Below are 21609 nucleotides of genomic sequence, written 5' to 3'. Positions count from 1 at the left end.
ACAAATGGCTAACAGACATGTGAAAAAATGTTCAACATCATTAGCCATCAAGGAACTTAAAACCACATTGAGATACCACCTTACACCAGTTAGAATAGCAAAAATTGACAAGGCAAGAAATAACAACTGTTGGCGAGGATGTGGAGAATGGGGAACCCTCTTACACAATTGGTGGGAATGCAAGCTGGTACAGCCACTCTGGAAAACAGTATGGAGGTTCCTCAGGATGTTAAGAATAGAGCTACCCTATGACCCAGCAATTGCATTACTGGGTATTTACCCCAAAGATACAGATGTAGTGAAAAGAAGGGTCACATGCACCCCAATGTTCATAGAAGCAGTGTCCACAATAGCCAAAATGTGGAAGGAGCCAAGATGTCCTTAACAGATGAATGAATAAAGAAGATATGGTATGTATATACAATGGACTGTTACTAGCCTTCAGAAAGGATGAATACCCACTATTTGCATCGACATGGATGGAACTGGAGGGGATTATGCTAAGTGAAATAAGTCAAGCAGAAAAAGACAATTATCATATGGTTTCACTTATATGTGGAACATAAGGAATAGCATGGAGGACATTAGGAAAAGAAAGGGAAGAAAGAAGAGGGGGAAATCAGCAGGGAGATGAACCATGAGAGACTATGGACAACAGGAAACAAACTGAGGATTTCAGAGGGGAGAAAGGTGAGGAGATGGGTTAGCCTGGTGATAGGTATTAAGGAGGGCATGTATTACATGGAGCACTGGGTATTATACGCAAACAGTGAATCGTGGAACACTACATTAAAAACTAATGATGTACTGTATGGTGACTAACATAACATAATAAAATTTAAAAATAAAATAAAATTCATCAAATAAAAAAGAAATACCAAAGGTGAATGGATGGCATTTGATTCATGCCCACACAAATCACTGTTTTTTTGTTTTTTTGGTTTTTTTTTTTACATCTATACTGTCCAATAAGGCAAAGGTAGGGTTTTCATATGCTGTGCAGGAATATTGATGGTCCAGTTATAGTTTTTCCTAATTGAATCTGGCTTTTAATGAATAGAACTTAATATACCACCAAGATCTCTAGTTCTAGAAAATAAACAAAAACACTTTAAAATTCAGTAAAATTTTAAAAAATAATAATAAAATAAAATTCAGTAAAATTAAGATCTCAGAATGTAGTATATAAAGTTTCAGATCTGATTTTTCATTTCCACATATAAGTTATCGAGTGATCATTTAATTCATTTTTCTGAGTCAACATTTTTATTTCATCAGGAGAATATGCAAAAATCCCGGGTTGTGTTGTTTATAGTTTGTGATTAATGTTTTCCCAAATAATAGGATGGAATGGAGAGAGGAAGAATAAGTAATCTGATGACCTTCACTTCTTTAAAATTTTTATTTATTCTTTTAAAGAAGTAATAGCAGTGAATTCATGTCAGTTAAATGTTTGGAAAGATTAAGTATGACAAATTGCTTTAAAATGATAAAGTTATATTTCTGAGTACCTGTATTTGTATATGCTAATAATCAGTTTTTAAAAAACACAGGCAATAAGGGTAAGGTCAGCATTCTGCAGTCAAATGCTCTGCCCCTGAGCTATACCCCTAAGGTCAGCATTCTGAATCACAGAGCAAAAACCCTGTTGTCACCAGCACTGATGTCACTCATGCCCAAATTTCCAAAAGCCTAGTGGAAACTAACTTTAGGTAAAAATGCCTTCTGACTTGCCATTGGTTCTAAAAGGCAGTCAGTGTTAAGCAAACACAGACCCCTTTTGGGAGCCTATATAATAAAGTCAGACACATTAATCTCTACTCATGTCTCTAGTCAGGGTCTGACCCCAAGCTCTTAGGGCTATAATGGAAGAAAGGAAAGAGGGGCGGGCCGACTGACATTAGCTAACAGAGTTTGTGTAAAGGTTCAGATGTTCCTGTAAGCAAATAAATATCATTTCTTGACTTTGTGTTCATATCCTGTCCCATAAAATAAAACGTATCTCTCCGTGATGATACAAGATTACATTATAGTCTCCCTATACTTTAATGGTTTTCAGTTAACTCCGAGATTTGACTTAAGAAAAGAGATGGAAAGAAAAGTCACCTCCTAGTTATCCTGGATGTTTTGGTCCTCAGATTTGCCTTTGCCACTGATAAGTGTGTATGACCTAGAGTGTCTCAGCTAATCTTTGTGGGTGCAGTGAAGGGGAGCAATACAATACCTTCCCTACCACCTGTGAAAAACTGATGAGGTAAATGATGTGAATGTACTTAGCAGTTCCTGTTAAATGACGATGAGATGACAGTGCTTCCTGAGAGAGCTACCTTCTTGAAAAGAGAATGAGGGGTATAATGTATAATGTCATCTCACTTGGTATCAGAAATAGCCCACATTCAAGAAATAAATGTTTATCATGGTTATGAATAAAACTCTACTTTGATGAAACTAGTAGCTAATTAGAAAACTAGACAAGAGACCAGAAACTTGCCAGCGGGTACTTCTGAATTCTTATTACTGCCATCTCCCAGAGTGTTTCTGGGCAAGTTAATGAGATTAGCATAGATCTTTAATGCCCCTCTCACATTCCAGATTCCATCTGAAAGGAACAACAACAAAACAACCTTGGGGGGTGGGCACGGTGGGGGACCTGTATCCATGTTACAAATAGGGAAGAGTATCTATCATAAAGGAAGACGCTGAAGCAGGGACTTGTAACTTCTCTTCCTAAGGCGGGGGAAGAAACGTTATGTCCATGAAAGGAAAGACCGGCCCATGTGGAAAGGCATGGAGAGACCTGAGGATCTGTGTAGAACATGCGGCTGTAGCAGCTGCAAACCTTACATCTTCTCAGATTCAAGCCCAGGAGAGAAAAAGTAAGGGCTTCTTTCCAAGCATCTCAGCAAAGGCATCTCCGTTGGTTCCTTGAGCTCTAACTGTGACAGGCGCCATCCCTGAGCCATACTGGACCGCCAGAGAAATGAAGTGTGCCTTTTAGTACCTTAGGCACTGGAGTCAGAGTGAAGGGGAAGGGGGCCCCCTGGAGCACATAGGTTATAAGAGAGAGTGGGGGGGTCGTTCCTCAGAGAGAAATCTGGGTGCAGTGTCTAGGGGGAAAAAGTGTGAACAAATGCTTGGCCGCCACATTTACTAAAACTGCAGGCTCTTGATCACTAGCTGCTTCGTGTAGACCCAAGTTCAGAAGTGAGATGGATTTAGTAAACCCTTGCTGGCTTTCCTATTGATTTGAGGAACTCACTTGCCACAGCCTTTGCTTCTTGTTCACCCATAGCCCTGCCTGCCACAGCTACTTAAGCTGGCTTCGTGTTGATTTGTGTAAGGCTAACCCAGCACTTGCTTGTTCTTGGGAGTTTGGCCCCTACAGCCCATCCCGCCAGTATTCCTCCATGATGGAACTGTGCTTTTAAAAGCAGGCGAAGTGTCTCCCTACCACAGGATACCAACACGCTACTGAGTTTTTGAGGCCTCACACTTTCCTGGTAGCTGCCTCCCCTGAGAAGATTGTGTATCCAGAAAGGAGACTATGCTATTTCGGAGTTCCGGTAGCTCTCCTGGACTCTGTCCAGTTTGCCCAGACCTAGAAGCTAAAACGAAGCAAGCCCACCTAGGTTACAAAGCACAGGGGGGTTCTCCCCAGGGAAAACGGGGCCAGCCACCCGCCCTCCCGGGCAAGGGAAGGCTGCAGGCTGCGCCTACTCCCTGAGGTTTCTGGTTACCTTACTCCATGACTCAGATGGTTTGCTTTTAACGATCTGCTTGTCTCATTCCATTTGACCTATAAAAGTGCTCACATCCTTAAGTAGATTTCTTCTAAAGAGTTGAATGTTTCTTTGTCAGGTCATTCAGCATATTTGACGATAATCGCCAGGATCCCACAGGACTGACCGCTGCTCTTCAGGCTACGGACCTGGCTGGAGTTCTACACACGCTCTATTGTGTCCTCTTTCACGGCACCATCTCAGACTCCAGCACTGCCAGCCCCAAGGAGAGTTACGCTCAGAATACAGTCCAAGTGGCCATTCAGAGTTTACAGTTCTTCAACAGTTTTGCAGCTCTTGATCTGCCTGCTTTCCAGGTACCAAGCATTGGTCAGTGTTGATGTTAACCAACCAAGAGCTCAGATTTTAGTGTAGGTAATGGTGTGAGGTTCTTCTGCATTTGGGACAGAACGAATAAACCACAGTAAAGGAACTCACAATACATACTATTTATGAAGCTACTATCTTCTGCGAACCATGTTAGGTGCTCTACATATGTGTTCTCATTTATTCTCATGATGGTCCTGCAAAATATTATACCCATTCTACAGAGTAAAATGCTGACAGTTAAGTAATTTGCCCAAGGTTACATGTGGCTTTGCCAGGTCTGGTACCTGTGGTTTTCTGACCCCAAAATCTGTGCCGCTCTGCTACCAACAAATCTTGTCTTGATTTCTTTATGGAAAGGCATTATTATCCCATCAACTTTTAAATATTAAGGAAAGTCATGGTTTCTTACATAAACAGAACCAAAATTGGATAAATTGTTTTGATTGATAGGATTCTCTGTGGATGATTTAACTGACTTGTGTCCAGTGTAAAGTGCATGTGTAGTTACATGTGCACACCCCTATAAATTCAGTTTTTATAGCTGAAGAAAGAAAAATTGCTTTATGCTGTAACACCAGACTGTCAGCTGAGAAATAGATTTTTTTCATGTAGGAAATTTAATTTTCAAAAACACTGAACCTTTGGAACAGAGCAAGCCCCGAGGAGTAGACTTCTCTTTCGGTTTATTAACTGTCAAGCGATTTCATTAAAAAAGGAACAAACTTGGCAGATGATGAACCCATAATTTAGATGAATTGCTTTGCTCAGAGGGAAAAAGGTTATAGAGATACAAACGTATGAAAATGGTGGTCTTTGGCCGTTCCCAATTAGAAGAAACATTTGTTTTGTAGCCGATGAGAAATGTGGAATTCTTGTCTTCCTGTCATTCCATTCACAACAGGAAATTAGTAAGTTGTATCATTGGATTCGATATCTTTCCACTTTGAAGAGTTAGTTTATCCATCCCAAGAACAGGAATCTCTTTAGGGTTAATGCATTTCAGTTTCCAAAGGGCTTGAACTAGTCTGAGGTAGTAACTACTTAATCTGTATAAAGTTCTGAGAGTTTATAGGCACACCTCACATTGTCTGCTCCAGAAAATGCCAGTGGTTCATGCCTCTGGGTTGAATATAACATCTGGGTTTTGTGAAGAACCAAACCCATTTGTTCAGTGTTGAAACAGCTTGGAAATCAGGAGACACTAAGTTTTTGTCCTCAGAACATGGAGACTAGCAGTCACCCATCAGCTAGTCCAAGTAGAGTGATTTCCTTTGTCACCAGGGATGATGAAAACAAAATATCTGAAAACTGTCTCTTAGCTTCTAGTGGCAGAGGTCTTCTGACCAGGATTCGAACTGCTGCAGGGTGCTCCACGTGATAAGCAAAAGCACCTGTGTTAAGTCAGCCATTCCATCAGTCACTCTTGAGTGTCAGGGAGCCCAGATCCATGCGCCCCCCACACCATTCCTGTGAGCTCACAGCCTGTTCAGTCTCACTCAAAAGGAACACCACTGAACCCCAACCAGCCCTGCTCCCCTAGTGGCCCTTAGGTGCAGTGACAAATAATATTAGAAAAATCAGAAGCTTATTTTTGGAGCCCTTCATGGCAAACGAACATAAAAACCAAGACTTCTCTCTACCTCCTCACTGTGTCTAGCCTGAAATGTATTCCCTAGTTGAGCTGCTTTTGTCAAAAACAGCAGGGAAAACACCAGGGTGACTCAAGAGTGTTCAACCCATTCTTAGAATCAAATGCCCTGCCTCCCAAGTGGAATGCCCTTTCTTGGCTGGTTCCTGACAGTTCTCTGGTACATTTACGTCTTTCTCTCTGTCCTTCATGGAGCTCCATAGTTCTCTTAACTTTCTTTTCTAATTTTTTCTTCTTCTTTTTTAATCTCTGTTCTAACTCCTGTTTTCTCTTATCTTAGTCAGTTTGGCCATAATTATTTCTCATTCTCTCCCCAGACATTATTCCCACGTACCTTTTTCCTCTTGACTAGTGCGTGAGCCAGGAAAGCCTACATGAACCTTCCTCCTGGCTGTCATCCTTTCGAAATTCAAGGTCCAGCTCATTTTTTCTTACTCCTCATCAGCACACATGGGCCCCCAAATGCCCAGAATTTCTAGCATCAGGGCCTCTAATACATCTACCAATGATTACCTTATTGTTCCAGTTACTTTTATACATTTAAAAGAAAAAAACCTTAGTAGACAATAACCACTTTATTATGATCACAGTTTCTATGGGCCCAGAGTTCAGATAGGGTTGACTTGTCACTGCTCCATAATGTAAGGCTTCGGCCAAGACCCTCAGACGACAAGTGAGGGAATGGAGGGACAGGTTGACACAGATAGCTGGGAGCTAAAATATCCGGAGGCTCCTTCACTCTTCTGTTTGATGCCTGGGATGACTTAAAGACTGGGTTCACCAAGGACTGTTGGCTAAAGACTCTACATGGCTTTTCTGTGTGACTTGGGCTTAAAATATCATGGTGTCTGGGTTCTGAGTGAGTGTCCTGAGAGGAAGCTTCCAGAAAACAAATGTTCCAAAACAAACAGAAACTGCATGGCCTTTTATGGCCTAGCCTTACAAGTTGTATAGCTACATATCAACCATATACTCTCTGTTCAATCAGTCATAAGCCCTCCAGATTCAACAGGAGAAGGCATAGGCCCCACCTCTCAGTGGGAGGACTGTCAAGGATTTATAGACATTTTTTGAGACCACTGCACTCTGTTTGGCAAGCTAAAGTAAAACATCCACCAGATATCACTGATGTAGATGGACATCTGATCAAGCATGTAACATTCAGGTAAATATAGTATAAAATAACAGTGTATGCATCACAAAGCAATGAGCAAGTGTGGGAGAAAAGTGCTATTATGATAAATATGGTCAGAGAAACTCAGGTTCTAGTTCATCAAGACAACTTACATGTCAAAAGTGAGATCTTAGGAACTACATTTTAAAAAGACAGGAAAAGAGATTTTAGGTACACATGGGTCTGACCTCAGGAGAATATGGGAGACAGTTTATGAATTGCCTGAGAGGACCACAATCGAAATGAGATAAATTGTCTGACCTGCCAAGGAGTTGAATTAGATGGTGTAGGATGTGTTGACCATTTGAGGCTCAGGGCATCACAAGAACACAGAGCTGTAATGGGCATCCTCATCAACCTTTGGATCTGGTCACTGATGTGACCTTGGGCCATTACACTACCAAGTTTTATGACCCTAGACAAGTCATTTGAACTCAGTTTCTCATCTGTAAAATAAATGAAAAACACCTACCTCACAAGTATGAGGGCTAAATGAGATTAGGTAGAAGCACTGTGCTAGCTAGCACATAGTAGGCCCTCAAGGAATGTGGAGGAAGAATTTGCCCAAACTGCCTTTGCAGACATTGGTCCAGAAAGTTGACTTTTGAGTGCAGCATTCCCAGTGCCCCTCCACACTTCTGCCAAGCCATAAGCCCGTGTGCTCATTTCATGTGAGAACCCATCATGTAGTAGCAACATAAGGTTATCCATTCAAATATTTTCTTAGCTTGTTCCATTTCATTGTATAAGGCTGTCAAAAATATTTTCCCCCTTCAGCAAAGAGTCTGATTTCACTGTGAATTCATAGGCACAGATGGCCTTGAGATCCTGGATATTGTATATTGCATACACTTTGACAGATTTTACAATCGAAGGTGGTCTCAAGAAACAAATCAATGTACTGACTTGGCAATTAATTCTGGCTAAAAAGGAAATATAGTTTCCTTGAAAAATTGGTTTAATTTTTATATTCAAACTTACATGCCCCTTGACCTGCTCTTATCAGTGAAGGTTAAACAGAGGGTACTGGGTCACAGCATGCTGGACACAACTAATTAAATAAGGGTTGAGCTGAGAAGGTGTCATTACTTGATTTAAAGGAACAAAGCTCTCGTGAAGCCTCTTTGGGGCTTGAAAAACATTTTGTCTCAGGGCAATGAAACTGAGACAGAAGGCACTCTTAAAATTTAGTGGTCATTTTATTTCAGCAATACTCACTAATAGGACTGTGTTTCACCACCGTTAGGCAAAGTGAATTCATTGCAACTTCCAAACTACAACGTATCTGACCTGGTTCAAGCCCAGCAAGACCTCAAATCAAGAGATGAGTTTAAAACACGGCCTTTTCCCACAGGCCAGCAGTGGTGCTTCATTCCAGTGTCGGCTGCGAGTGTATTCTGTGGGCTTTGCCTCTCCCCTTTGCCCTCCTGTCGCTCTGTCTGTTTGACATGTTTATTAAATAGAAGCTTCAGGCTGCACAGACAGAGTCAGGCTCTCCTCCCGCGTCGCCCACCAACAACAGCCCTCTGCCTGTCTGGAGAAAGGATCCCAGAAGCCTTATAGTTGAGGGGGCTCCGTGGTTTGTTTTTATTGGGGGGAAGTGGGTTGTTGGTTTTTTAACATTCTTTTGGGAACGCTGGGTTTCTAGAGCCTTTTATTTGAATAATAAGCAGTCATTATTCGTATTGCTTCCCTATTTGAACATCAGTAAATATTTGGAACTGTGTTTTATCCCTGTGTTCAAGAAGATGTTTTCTCCTTCAGATTAAAAAAAAAAAAAAAATGTTAGAAGTTAGCTAAATGATTCACAGGAGAATTTTGGTATTTTGTATTTTTCCAAATTTTCTACAGTGAGACTATTTGTACCATGAGAAGAAAATTCCATATTGCAGATGGAATAAATAACCGTGGTTTAGGCGGATCGAGTCTTGATCCACATAGTAAGCGTATTTCTCCATGTCTCTTGTCAGGTTAAACATTCCATTTATTGTGGTCATTTATTAGAGCGGGAATCCCTGAACTGAACTCTGAAACATAGTGCTCTAGAAATTTCCTATGCTTTTCCAGCACTATAGCAGAAAGTGCACAGGGTCCAGTCTTGCTCTGTGATTTGCAGCCTTGCCTCTCCCCGAGCTGAGGAGTTCTAACCGCTCCTTGTCTTTGTCAGTCTATTGTAGGGGCAGAGGGCTTGTCCCTGGCTTTCCGGCACATCGCCAGCTCCCTGCTGGGCCACTGCAGCCAAGTCTCCTGTGAAAGCCTCCTTCATGAGGTCATCGTCTGTGTGGGCTACTTCACTGTCAACCACCCAGATAACCAGGTAAGAGGCCCTGGACACTTTTTAGACTGCTCCCCCAACACTGAGAGTGTGAGGTATTGGAGTGAGAAAAGGCAGGCTGGCCTGCTGGAACCCATCTGTCCTGTGTGAGGCCCTTTACCCAGGGTCCAGGGACAGGTCTCTGACTTATTCTATCCAAGGAGATGTGGTCAACACTAGATTAGCACCAAGGCCTCCTCTTAGAGCTGTAAAAATAAAATATTTTTAATACAACCTTCACTACACAGAAGCATCAAACCCTTACCACATAGGTTCTGATGTTCTATCCATGTCTTTGTTTTGTTTTCATGAGGTCGGTCGCACCTTTCCGCTTGGGTCACTTTGCAGATAGCATTAGAGTCAGGGGCTTTCTGAAGCTGCTTTTGGTGCTTGGCTTTTGCCTAAGTGCTTAGAGGCTACTAGGTGGTGTTGGAGGGGGGCCTGAGAAAGCAGGACTTGGGCTTCTCCCCCTTGAGTCACCCAGAGCAGTTTTGCTCTTAACTGTTGGGATAATGTGGTTTTCAGGCAAGGGTTCATTAGTAAATAGGGTTCTGCTGCTTTAAGAAGTTGGGAAGACTATGTTACTGATTTTGTAAAAATAATAATAATAATGATTATGATGAGCACTTTATTTCCCTTTATTTTTAAAACCAGAGTAATGGCATAACTAACATATCAAATAGTAGTTTCTGACAGCGTCATTTATCTAAAGCCTACTGCAACCTTAACAGTATGGATTATAGCTGAGAAAAAGGCCTCTGGACAACTCTTAACTCTCACTCCCAACTTAATAAGTTTTATTTTAGGCAGATCTCTAACAAGCATGCTCATTAGGTCTTTTTAGCCTACAGCAAACTAGACTAGGGCAGGAGAAGGACAGGCGCTGGTTACACTGATAGAGCCAAGTACAAGGTAAGAAGCTGCAGACTATGAGCTGAAACTGTCTACCTAAAAAGGAGAAAGAGCAAAAGAAAAAATAAGGCAGGGTCCAAAACTCAGAAATTGCAGTTGTCTGGGTTCAAAGGCACCCTGAACCCTGTACTTTATTTCCAAGAAGATTCTTTATCTCCTCAGAGCTAACTCTGAATGAGCATGGAAGCAAAATGTATGTTCCCTGCATTTCCTTTTAGGGGTGAGGAATATACAGTCCATTCTAGAAAGATTTTCATGATTAAAATATAGAAAATGTGGACCCTCACTGGAACAAGTGTCGTACATGGAAAATCCCCATTTTCAGACACAGCTCTTTCTCACCACCACCCCCCACCCGCCCCGGGAGCATTCTGGCAGTGCCCAGCAGATTCATGAGTCTCTTACAAGCTGCTCAGAGAAGGAAAGCTGAGGGAAATCTGTGTGATTTTCTTTTCTTCACATGTATTCATTCATTCAGCCTACTAAATTATATTTTATTTTCCTTTAGAGGTTTGTTTTTATTTTTCTCATTACAAATGTGTTCCTTACTCACCATGAAAAAGACAGGCAAGCATAGAGAAGGCAGGATCACTGTTATTCCTGACCTCACCATCGGAGATAGCCACTGTTACCATTTTGGCAAGTTCCCTTACAGTCCTTTTTCTATGAATATTTTTTCCAGTTTTATTGACATATAGTTGACATATAACACTGTATTCATTTTAGTGTGCAAACTGGTAATTTAATATATGCATATCATACAAAATTACTACCCTAGTAAGTTTAGTTAACATCCATCACTTCACAGAGTTACAGATTTTTTTCTTGTGGCGGGAACTTTTAATATCTCCTATCTTAGCAACTTTCAGATGTATGATACAGTACTAGTCCCCATGTTGTACATTACAATCCCCAGAACTTATCTATCCTATAACTGGAAGTTTGTGCCTTCTGACCACCTTCACCTGTTTCACAAACCACCACCCCTGTATGAATATTTTACTTAGCCGAGATCATACTGTGCAAACCCTTGTGTCCTGGTTTATACATGTGACATTATAGGTCTTGCTCTCCTCGCACTGGGGTTATGTCCCAATAAACCCATCATAAGTTGAAAATACCTTAAGTGGAAAGTACACTTCATACACCTCACCTAGCTTCAGTGTGCTCAGAACACTAACAGTTGGGTAAAATCATCTCCCACAAAGCCTATTTTATAGTAACGTGTTGAATATCTCATCTAGCTCATTGAATACTGTAGTTAAAGTGAAAAACAGAAGCACGTCTGAGTACAGAATGGTTGTTCAGTCTGTCAGTTGTTTGCCGTCATGATCACATGGATGACGAGGCCGAGGAGGGGGGCTGCTGGCTGGGAGCTGCCAACACTGCGCGTCTCCAGAAAGTATCCTATCACTAGCCTGGGGAAAGATCAAAATTCAAAGTACAGTTTCTACTGAATGCGTATGTTTTCATAAAGTTGAAAAATCAAAAGTTGAACCATCATAAGTCAGGCAGCATCTGTATATCAAAATCATACTTTGTATTTTTTTTATTGACATATAGTTGATGCACACTGTTGTGAGTATCATTTTTATTGGCTGCATGCTTTATGTTGTATAGACAGACCATGGTTTACCAAACGATTTCCTGTTTTGAACTTAAGTTGTTCAACATATATGGTGATGTTATCTACTGCACTTGTGAAGAGGTGAGTCATTCATGGGCAAGGTAGGATTTTGCTGTGTTACAGTTTCTCAGCAAGAGTTCAGCTCCTTCAGCACTCCCACATTTGGGGATGGTTTGAAACTTTTTGTCGAAGCCAACTCTTTTGTGATGAATTTACTGAACTCAGAGTTGTGTGGGGGTTAAAAGAGTTTTGCTGCTGCTGCTAGATTATGGACTGATCCTTTTCTGTAGATCAAGCATACCTCCTAAGTTTCTGTGGGCTAACCAGAATAAACGGGAAATGAGATCGAGGGAACTGGCATTTGGAGATGGCATGGCAGCAGAGACTGGGACCAGGGGACAGAGCAGAGACTGGGCACACTGGGACACAAGGAAACAGGCAGAGAGAGTACCAGACGGCACAGGCAGGAGACAGGTGCTCTGTGGCTCATCAGCTGAGGAGGAAGATGCAACAGGGATGTGGAGACAACTGTCGAGAGGTAAGCTCATTATGAAGAAGAAATTAGAGAAAGGAAAAAAGCCAGATCCCCCCTTTTGATGCCTGCCTCCCAGAAAGACAACACTAAACTGGACATCACTTCTGACTAGAAACAAGATCAGAGAAGTCACTTCAGCCTCAGGCAGTTGATGAAATGACAAGAAGAAAGACTATGATAAAAAGTAGAGAAATCAGAAATTGATAGAAATTATAGTAATTGTCAAACACTGAGACACTGTACATTATGGAGGTGCTGTTTCTAAGCATAACCCCTGATATTTGTAGAATTCTCGGTACCCTTCTTCCCATCTGTTGTCTTTTGGACCTCATTAGCTCTTCAGTGAGGCTCTAAGTACAGGGTATATTTCTGCCTCTCAAACAAGTGAGGAACCAGGGTCTGAAAAGGTGAAGCAAGTCCCGGACATGACATGAAGAATCACTAGAAGACCAGGACTAGAACCCATGTCTTGCAGAGTAACTTGCACTTGACTCAGTGTACTTTTCAATTCATGTTCCTTAAGAAAATCCCATGTATCACAGACCCCATCTACCGGGGATCTCTAATGTGTATCCTGGGCAGGGGTTGGGGTACAGAAAATAAGGCCCACTTACCAAGACAGTACACTGAGAAGCTGCTGTTCCACAACTCTGAAGGCTGATTGGAAAGCTGCTGGGACATACCTGTGTGCTTTATTCAGGAAACTTGTAAAAATCCTGACAAGTTATAAATGAGTGCATTTTATGAGCGTAAAATCGACTATAGTCTAGCAAATAGAAGGCCTGGGTTCTAACCTACCTCTCTGCCACAAGCTGTGTGATCATTTTTGGTTTGTTGTTTTTTTTTTAAGATTTTGTTTATTTATTTGACAGAGAGAGAGAGAGAATACAAGCAGGGGGAGTGGGAGAAGGAGAAGCAGACTCCCCACTGAGCAGGGACCCTGATGAGGGGCTCAATCCCAGGACCTTGGAATCATGACCTGAGCCAAAGGCAGATGCTTAACTGACTGAGCCACCCAGGTGCCCCTTGTGTGATCTTAAATTAATCATATTCCCTCTTGAGATTTGAGCATTTTTGACAATGCAAGGAGGTATACTGGTTCTGGAAGTGATGGCGTTGATGGTTGCATGATGTTGTGAATATACTTCATGCCACTGAATTGCAGCCTTAAAAATGGTTAAAATGGTAAGTTTTATGTTACATATATTTTACCACAATAAAAAAAAACTTTTTTTAAAGAAGTGGATTGTTCTAGATGACCTCCCTGTGAGTTCCATGAGCCTGTGATATTTTAAAGGCTAAGATTAGAACCACAGACAGAGCAGCCTTCTGATCTCATGGGAACTCCAAGCCATTTTGTGGTTTTTCAGACGCTCCTTGCTCTGCTCCAGATTCTGTCAGCACCAGATGGCTTCGTTAGTGGCCTCCATGACAGCTCATCCTTAAAAGCTGAAAATACCCTGGAGCCCCCAATTAGTAGAGGAGCTCCACTGACAGACACTGATGAGCCGGGACTTACAGGTGAGATGTCCCGGCCTTGCTCTGTGGAGCCATCTCTGGCCACAGTTCTAGCTGCATCAGAGGCTTGTGCTCACGGGCTCGCAGCTGTGCTCCGTGCCATCCGGCTGCACTGGGGGAAAGAGCCTCAGGCTTACTAAGATGATAACTGCTCCTATCCCAGTAGAATCGGGTAGTTTTCTGCAATTAAAAAGCTAATTGTTTATTTCATTCTAAAAACCTGTTTTATTGAATTCCCTTCCTAATCCCCCCAAAACCCAGTAATTTGCTGAGTGTTTGCTGAGGGGAAGTGGTAAATAGAGCTTTCAGCTCTCTTCCCAGCTCTGGTCACAGATTCATGGAGTCTTCGCCTGGAAGGGCTCTGAAATATCCAGTCCAGCTGCCTCAGAGTGCAGGTGGAGTAGCTGAGGCTTGGAGGAAGGGAAGGAATTGCGAGCAGGACCTGGGATGCCCCCGCCCCACCACTGGCAGTGCAGTCAGTGCCCTTTCCACCTCTCTTCTGTTCTTGGGAAGCGAATGTATTTAACCTGATGCCACGTTCTCTAAATCAGAGGAATTTCAGAGGAGAAATTATGATGCTCAATTAATTTAATGCTTCTGTATCATTTGTCAGAAGTCATGTTAATTTGCAGGCCTGTATGTCCGCAGTGGGTCCTTTATTTCCTCCTGGGGAAACAGCTTGTGTCTTTATAAGACAGGAGATTTTGAACAGCCGAAGGCTGTTTTATTAGGCAACTGCTTTGCATAAAGGATTGACACTTTTTATTTGCCACCATTTAGTCTATTAACTGCAAGTACTGAGCCCCCCTGATACCAAAGATGACTTCAGAAGAGAAACCTGAATAATAAAATATAATACCCCATTCTTGATGGAACCAATCATCTGTTTCCTATCGGGCTGCAGTATCTAATTAAAATGTTTTTTTAATCAAAAACTTCCTTGTATTTTATGGCAATTTCGTGACTCTTTTGAAACCCCTTCCCATTTAATTATTATAATGAACATAATTAGTAGTGCTGTCAGCCCTTCACTTTATTTACATTTTATATTGAATAATTAAATGCAGTCTGATAATTAAATTAACTCGAATGACAGATTATTTGACTGCCTGCATATTACCGTATTGGGAATAAGCACCTTTGCATATTCATTTTAGTTAGTGACTTTTTCATTTGGAAAGACCCCATAGATCCCAGCTCTCAGAGCCAGAGTCTCTTGTGGCAGGTGAGAGGAGGGATCCCTGTGGCCCCCCGCCCCCACCCAGCTTCTCCAGAGGGAAGCCCTTGCAGATCACACATCCCTGCACTGTACCAGAAGCTCCAGCACTTCGGGGGAGATCAGAACAGGTGAGGAAGTTGGACAGTGAAGCCTTTGATTCCGCCTGAGCTGGGTGACATGCATTTCCCAGGTCTTTTGTAATTCAATGACTTAGTAAGAAAACCTAAACATTGATTGGCTAAACATACCTGAACTGTATCTATTGTGCTCACCTTGGACATTTCCCTGCAAACAAAAACTGGTCACTTTCTTTGTTGTACACCATCTGCAGGTGAGGGAAGCAGAGTGACATTTTCAGAGTGGCAGTTTTCCAGAGCCCTATTTCAGCTTTTAGAACTTACAGAAGGGGCCTAATTCCTACTCAAACATTCTTAGGTCTTTGTCTTTCTCAAAGCGGATGGTCGCAGATCACACCCATTTGGTAAACTCCTCTGGCCCCACGCAGGTCCATGAATGAAGTCCACTGTGGTGGGCTCAGGGCAGAAACGCCGGCGTTTGAAGCCTTCCTGTCCTCCCAGTGTTGGTAGCTCGTTCTTTAGCTGTCACACAGGCATTCAACCTTCTGTATCTTCCTTTGTGTGACAAATACAGTTCCTTACATAAAATGGAAATGTATGTCTAAGAAAAGCTTAACAATTTCAACAATATAACCATTTTGAAGTTACACTCTGTTACAGTACCAAAGAAAAATGTGGGATTTTTTTCCCTCCAAAAAAAGAACCATAACTTTTCTAACTATACATTAACTTCTGCCCATCCAAACATGTAACACTTCTAGAATGGCAAAATTTGCCAGTTGCCAGTTTGGGTTGGTTATATTGAAAGTCACCAATTTCACGGAAGCTAAATAAAAGTCACCTCTTACTCCCCTCATCTCTTCGGATGGGTTTTCCAACACAAGGGTAGTTTGGAGCACCACGTGCTCACCCCACGTAAAGCCCCTGAGAGCTTGTAGGGAATGCCTGGATGCCTCCCCAGGGGATCAGCTGGAGCTGATGGCAGCCCCCACTGAGCTTCGGATGGACACTTGCTCCACTCAGCACCAACCCTGGCCGTGGATGCTTGTACTGTGTAACTGAGAAGGAACGTTCTTCGCCCTTTGTGTGGATTGCTTCCTGATTCGTAACACTTGTAATTCACACAGATCCTCCTGCGTGTGATCAAGCAGCAGTTGGTAGGGTGGTACCTGAATGGATTCATATTGTGAATCAGTCTGCCCTGAGGTTTTGAACTCCATCGCCAGTGGTTCCTAAAGTCAGATGTCATAGAGGATAAGAGCATGGATGCTTAAGTCAGCTGCTTTGGAAATCCCTATTCTGCTCTACACTAGCAGGATGACTTTGGGCAAGTTACTGGCTGCTGAGCCTCAGTTTTCTCATCTGTAAAATGGAGGTGTCACCACTACTTCCCAGCTTGTTGTGCAAATTAGGTGAGACAGCCTAATAGGGCCTGACCCATAGTGAATGCCCATGGACAGAGCAGTTGCTACCCCCTTGCCCTGTTAACACCATCTCACAGCACTAAATAATACACCTGCTTTAGCAATGGGCTAAATTCATAATTTTGACATAGTGATCTGAAAAAAAAAGAAGCAGGATCCTATGGATAAACTGTCTTTCCTTTACTGGTTTCCTCAGTTTCTTGTTTTTGAAGAACTCAGATCCAGAACATTCCAGTAAAATAATTGTCCTGAAATCTAACATTAAAGCTTTGAAGTTGAAAGCTAGCCATAGCTTCATCTCAGTGGGACCATAAAAAGCTGGGAACCCACTAAGCCCCTTCAGCATGGCTGTGAGACCAGGAACGTGAGTAGTGTCATTCTGAAGGCTAGTGTCTTGTGTAATTAAACTGCAAGGTGACACGAAGCTAATCACTCCCCTCCGAGTTCCATCCCAAGACGAGGCAGAGCTGTAGAAGACGCACAAGGGAAGCCAAGAAATAAACCGTCAGCACCCTCTTCCCAAAGTACCTGAACCCAGACCCTCTGAGCAGGGTGAATACTGTTAGGACAGCTGTGCACGCAAATCCCAGTCATCCTTTGCTCCCTGGAAAATCCTCTATTGGGACATCAAATATGTATAAGAAAATGATGCCAGAAGGAACGTCTGATCAGAGTTTAACTCCTGACCAGTGGTAGATCTAATTTTTCTGGGCCTGCCTTGGTCTTCAGTCACTGAGGACCTTTTTCATAAATCACCGAGACAGATTATAAAGAATTAAAGTATCATCACAAAGAAAACCCCTCCACTGAGGTAGGAAATTCTATCAAGGACCTAATGAGTCATGGAAAGCCCATCGCCATGGATCAAATGCTGGTACAGCAGTGAGGGCGGCCCAGTCCTTTCATGGCTGCTCAGCTGAGCTGTCCTGGGCACGTCTCTGCCCATCTCTGGGCTTCACTTTCCTGTCTGTCAGAAGAGCCCTTCCTACTCTGATAGAAGATGGATGTATAATTCTGAGACAAAGTGTGAATACATGGCCAGATCAACATAAGTAGATAAATTTAATCATTTTCATTTCTAAGTATAGCATTCACAAATATTCCACTCTAGCCACAGCTGGTCTTGTCACTGTTCCACAAACATACCTTAAGCCTTTGTCCTTGCTGCTTTCTACCTCGAATACTTTTCCCTCAGAAATCAGCATGGTTTGGAGAGGCTTCCAGATTTTTTTTCTCAGATGTCGTATTATCTGACTTTCCCTGACCACAGTATCTAAAACAGTAGATAAGTCCCATGGTTACTGTTTCCCCCTTTACCTTACTTTATTTTCCTTTATACAGTTCCTGCCATATATTTCCTTTGTCTATCTCCCCATTCCCACTCCCATCTCCAACCCTTCCCACTAGAATAGAGGTACCTTGAAAGCAGAGTCTGACCCCAGTGCCACAGCAGTGCCTGGCACTTAGCAGTTACCTAATAAGCATGCGTTTAATGAATGATTGGGCGTTGCGAGGATACAGATTTCCTTGGGCATAATACTGCAGAAAAGGTTAAAATGGTCCCAGATTTGGAACCATACAATACTTCTGTTTTACTGACCACACTTCCTGACCTGATTTAGAGCTAAAAATTTAAGAGCCCTTTCCTCGGCATTACGGGTTATTTGTCTTCTAATCTATTCTAAAAGAAACCCCGTAGTTTCGTTTTTGCTGGAACCAGTAGTTCTGAGATCCAAAGGAAGCTACTGTGTTTGAAGATTTTGCAAATACTGTACTTGAGAAAACAGTGATATGTGAGAGATAGCTTTGGGGGCGGATTTAGGATCATATCCTAGCCACTCTCTTTTCACTTGGATGATAAACGTGGGCCAGCTATCCTGAGTGTCACTTCCCGCAGCTATAGCATAGAGACAAACCCTAACTCCTAGGATTGTTGTAAAGAGTAAATTGTCGTCCTTATTACTCAGGTCTCAGATTTAACTCTCAGCTATGGCAGTGGATGCCTGTGGAGTCTTTGCTCACCAAGTTGGTGGCATTGTCATGGCAAATCTACTCTGACTTAGGATTGGGTTTAAAAAAGAAAACGTTTTTTGACGGGTATGTCCCACTCTAAGAAATCACACTGCAGGAAAATCTATACTCAAAGGCTCCCAAACCACCACATCATTCATTCATTTTAATAACACATTTCCTAAGGGCATCTTTAAATATTTTTCTTCAATCTCTTCACATGCAGGTCCTTTGGGAACGTGTCCCTTTAGTGGGGCATCAGATGCCGCACACCACAAGAGAACCTGGTGTATGAGAGGCCTGTTGTGGCAGCGGCATGTGCTCTGGCCTCTGCTTTAAGGCCTCAGTAGTATGTTTTTCTAGCTTGATAAGAGGAACGTGGACTCTGGAGCCTGGCGACCTAATAAGTTCTTGTCCCAGCTCTACCACTTACTAGCTCCGTGATCCTGCACAAGCCCACTTCCTCATCTATAAAATAGGGATGGCACCGAGAACACTTCATGGCATTGTTGTGCAAAGTAAATTAGACCATGCACAATGGTGATGAGCACATTTCCTGGGCCAGAATGATGTTGATGGTGATGTTATTGAAATGGTCACTGTCTGCCTCCAGATTCCCTGCTCCTAGTGGGAGAAGCTATGGAGTATGCACTTGCTACTAGTATAGATGGGCCATCTCTGCTGTCTGAGTATGTGTCCCCATCCAGGGAGAAACTGGAGAAAGCTCTATGCGTCCCCTGCCTCCAGGGTCCCTCTGTGGACCTGAAAGATGCAAAAGCACCAGAGGATCCTCTTGTAGATGTCTCTGGGCCCAGTGCACTCAGTGCACTGCTCTGGTGTAGCCGCCGAGGGGGGTTGGGAGGGCCAGTCTGGCTCTGGCCAGCTGCCAGCCACCCCTTCCCCCAAGGGGCATGCCTTGTTCAGCTGGACATACCTGACAGGTGATAAACATATGCATGTCTGGAGGACACTGAAGGAGAGTCTCCACTCAGCACTTTGGGCTGGAGAAGTAAGAGGAAGGGAGACCTCACACCCAAATAATTCTCTTTTGTACGGGCAACTGCTAAACTGAAAACACACCACAGAGATAACTCAGAGGTGCATTGAGATTGTGTTAGGAAAAGAAACTGGAAAATGGCTCGCATGAATCAATGTGAACATTTAATGGGTCTTAATTGGAACCTTATCCTACTGTACTTAGAGCAGCGAGATGAAAGCAAAAGAAATCTGAGAGACCATTTATTTCACTCAAGAAAGCAGTAAACTGAAACTACAAAAAGATTTGACTACTATTATATTTTTATGATTAAATAAAATTGTCATAGACTAGTACTAGTGAGCCCATAAATGCTCCATGGAATGCATCCGTGCTCTCTGACTGCTGTTAGGATGTGACCAGAAAATCTATCAGCCTACGCTCTTCATTTGTTAGCCCTGCTGTTCTCACACCACCCAAGATTTGACCCAAGTTCTCCTCACAGGAATGATCCAAAGTCCACTTGGAATGTCTTTTTTAAGGCATTATTAAAAACGTCATCTGTCCACCTCCCTCACACATGTCCTGTAATGTTTGTAATGGACGTAATTTTTCCGGTACTATGTGTGTCTGTGTCCATGTGTAATTATAAGTTCTCTTTTCTTAAAGAAGCTGCTTTAGAAATCAGAACAGCTACTAGTTGAGAATATGTGGGCAGCATATTTTACATATTGACTTTTTTATTCATGCTTAAGAAAAAAAAAAAGCTCTTTTTTTTTTTTTTACCATATTTAAGAGTAATATCTGCACAAGTATAGGCAGCATAAGGAGGTCCTATGCGTGAATCCTCATAGCACAGGGTTTTAATATTTCTGCAAGTTTACAGGTCTTCAAAGACCATTTAGCCCAACTCCCCTCATTGCCAAAGAGGAGGAGGACCTGCTCAAAGTCCCCAGCCTCAAGCCTCCTGATAAACTATCTAAGGCTTTCTGTGACCAGCCTTCCCCCTTTCCTCCTCCCCCAACCCTGTGGTAGATGGAACACAGATAATGCAAATAAACAGAAAATCCAAAATAAAGTAGTCCCTCAAATGTATGATGATGAGTCTGTATTATTTCCAAGGTCTGTGCTCTTTAGACAAGGTTCTTTCTGAAACATAAATTGAAATGGAACAGGACTTGTGAGCATAGTCCCTGACAGATTGTAGAATCCATGACTTTTAGGGTTAGCCAAGTATTTAAGATAATCTAGCCCAACCTTCTTGTGCTGCAAGATGTGTTTGAAGAGAATTTAGAACATGCTTCATTTGAAAGGTAACTCTTCTCACAGAATAGGCAACATGAAAGAAGGAAAAAGAAGCTCTAACACAGAACAGAATGCTGGAGGTGACTTATTCTTGGGGCGATGCCAGGACCGTGTGCTTAGTGTCCATGTGAGCATTCATCCCTCATCCTTTCTCTCGCATATCCACTTCTGCCAAATGCCCAGCCTCTGGGAGATGCAGAAAGGAATACAACCCAGATCTTGTCTCGTGGAACCCATAGCCCAGGAGCAGTACTGTCAGTGCAGACATTCGGTCCCTCCTTGTCCTTCCTTCAGCAAACATTTAACAAGTGCCTTTGGTGGCCCGGGCACTCTGGACACCCAGGATGCAGTGGGAAACAAAACAGACCAAGTCTACCCTCCAGTTGCTGACATTCTGGGAGGGAAGTAAGAGACAGACCATGAACAAACCTGGATCTGTGCTGGAGTTGCTCTAGGGGTAGTTCATGGTGGAGGTGGTGCTTTGGCTGATGTCTGAAAGATGCTCACTGGGTAGCAAGGAAGGAAAGACATTCGAGGCATAGAAAAGACCATAAGCAAAGGCACCGCCATGTAAAATAGCCTGGCAGGTTCAGAGAACAGCAAGCTGTTCACTCCGACTGGAGTTCAGGAGGTGGGGGAAAGAACACCAGCTAGGATGCAGAAGCGGGCCAGGCCCAGGTCAAAAAGGGACCCATGTGCTAGATCAAGAACTTAGGCATTTCCCCTCTGGGAGAGGATGAGAAGCCCCTAAACGTTACTAG

The 21609-nt window shown here is 42.7% G+C and overlaps 1 protein-coding gene across 1 annotated transcript in view; it reads left to right on the top strand.

Moving 5' to 3' along the window:
- The window catches only part of LOC111153247 (S-phase cyclin A associated protein in the ER), a 491788-nt gene that overhangs the window by 452291 nt on the left and 17888 nt on the right, over positions 1–21609 (top strand). The window contains exons 28-29 of the mRNA XM_022512152.1: positions 3859–4096; positions 9099–9248. Coding sequence (XP_022367860.1) covers positions 3859–4096; positions 9099–9248 — 388 coding nt within the window. The remainder of the gene's footprint in view (positions 1–3858; positions 4097–9098; positions 9249–21609) is intronic.

Source organism: Enhydra lutris, unplaced genomic scaffold, assembly GCF_002288905.1.
Source record: "Enhydra lutris kenyoni isolate GAN:26980312 unplaced genomic scaffold, ASM228890v2 scaffoldscaffold31, whole genome shotgun sequence".
Classification (NCBI taxonomy): domain Eukaryota; kingdom Metazoa; phylum Chordata; class Mammalia; order Carnivora; family Mustelidae; genus Enhydra; species Enhydra lutris.
Note: the sequence above shows the minus strand (reverse complement) of the source record. Positions and strands in the feature narration are given on the sequence as shown.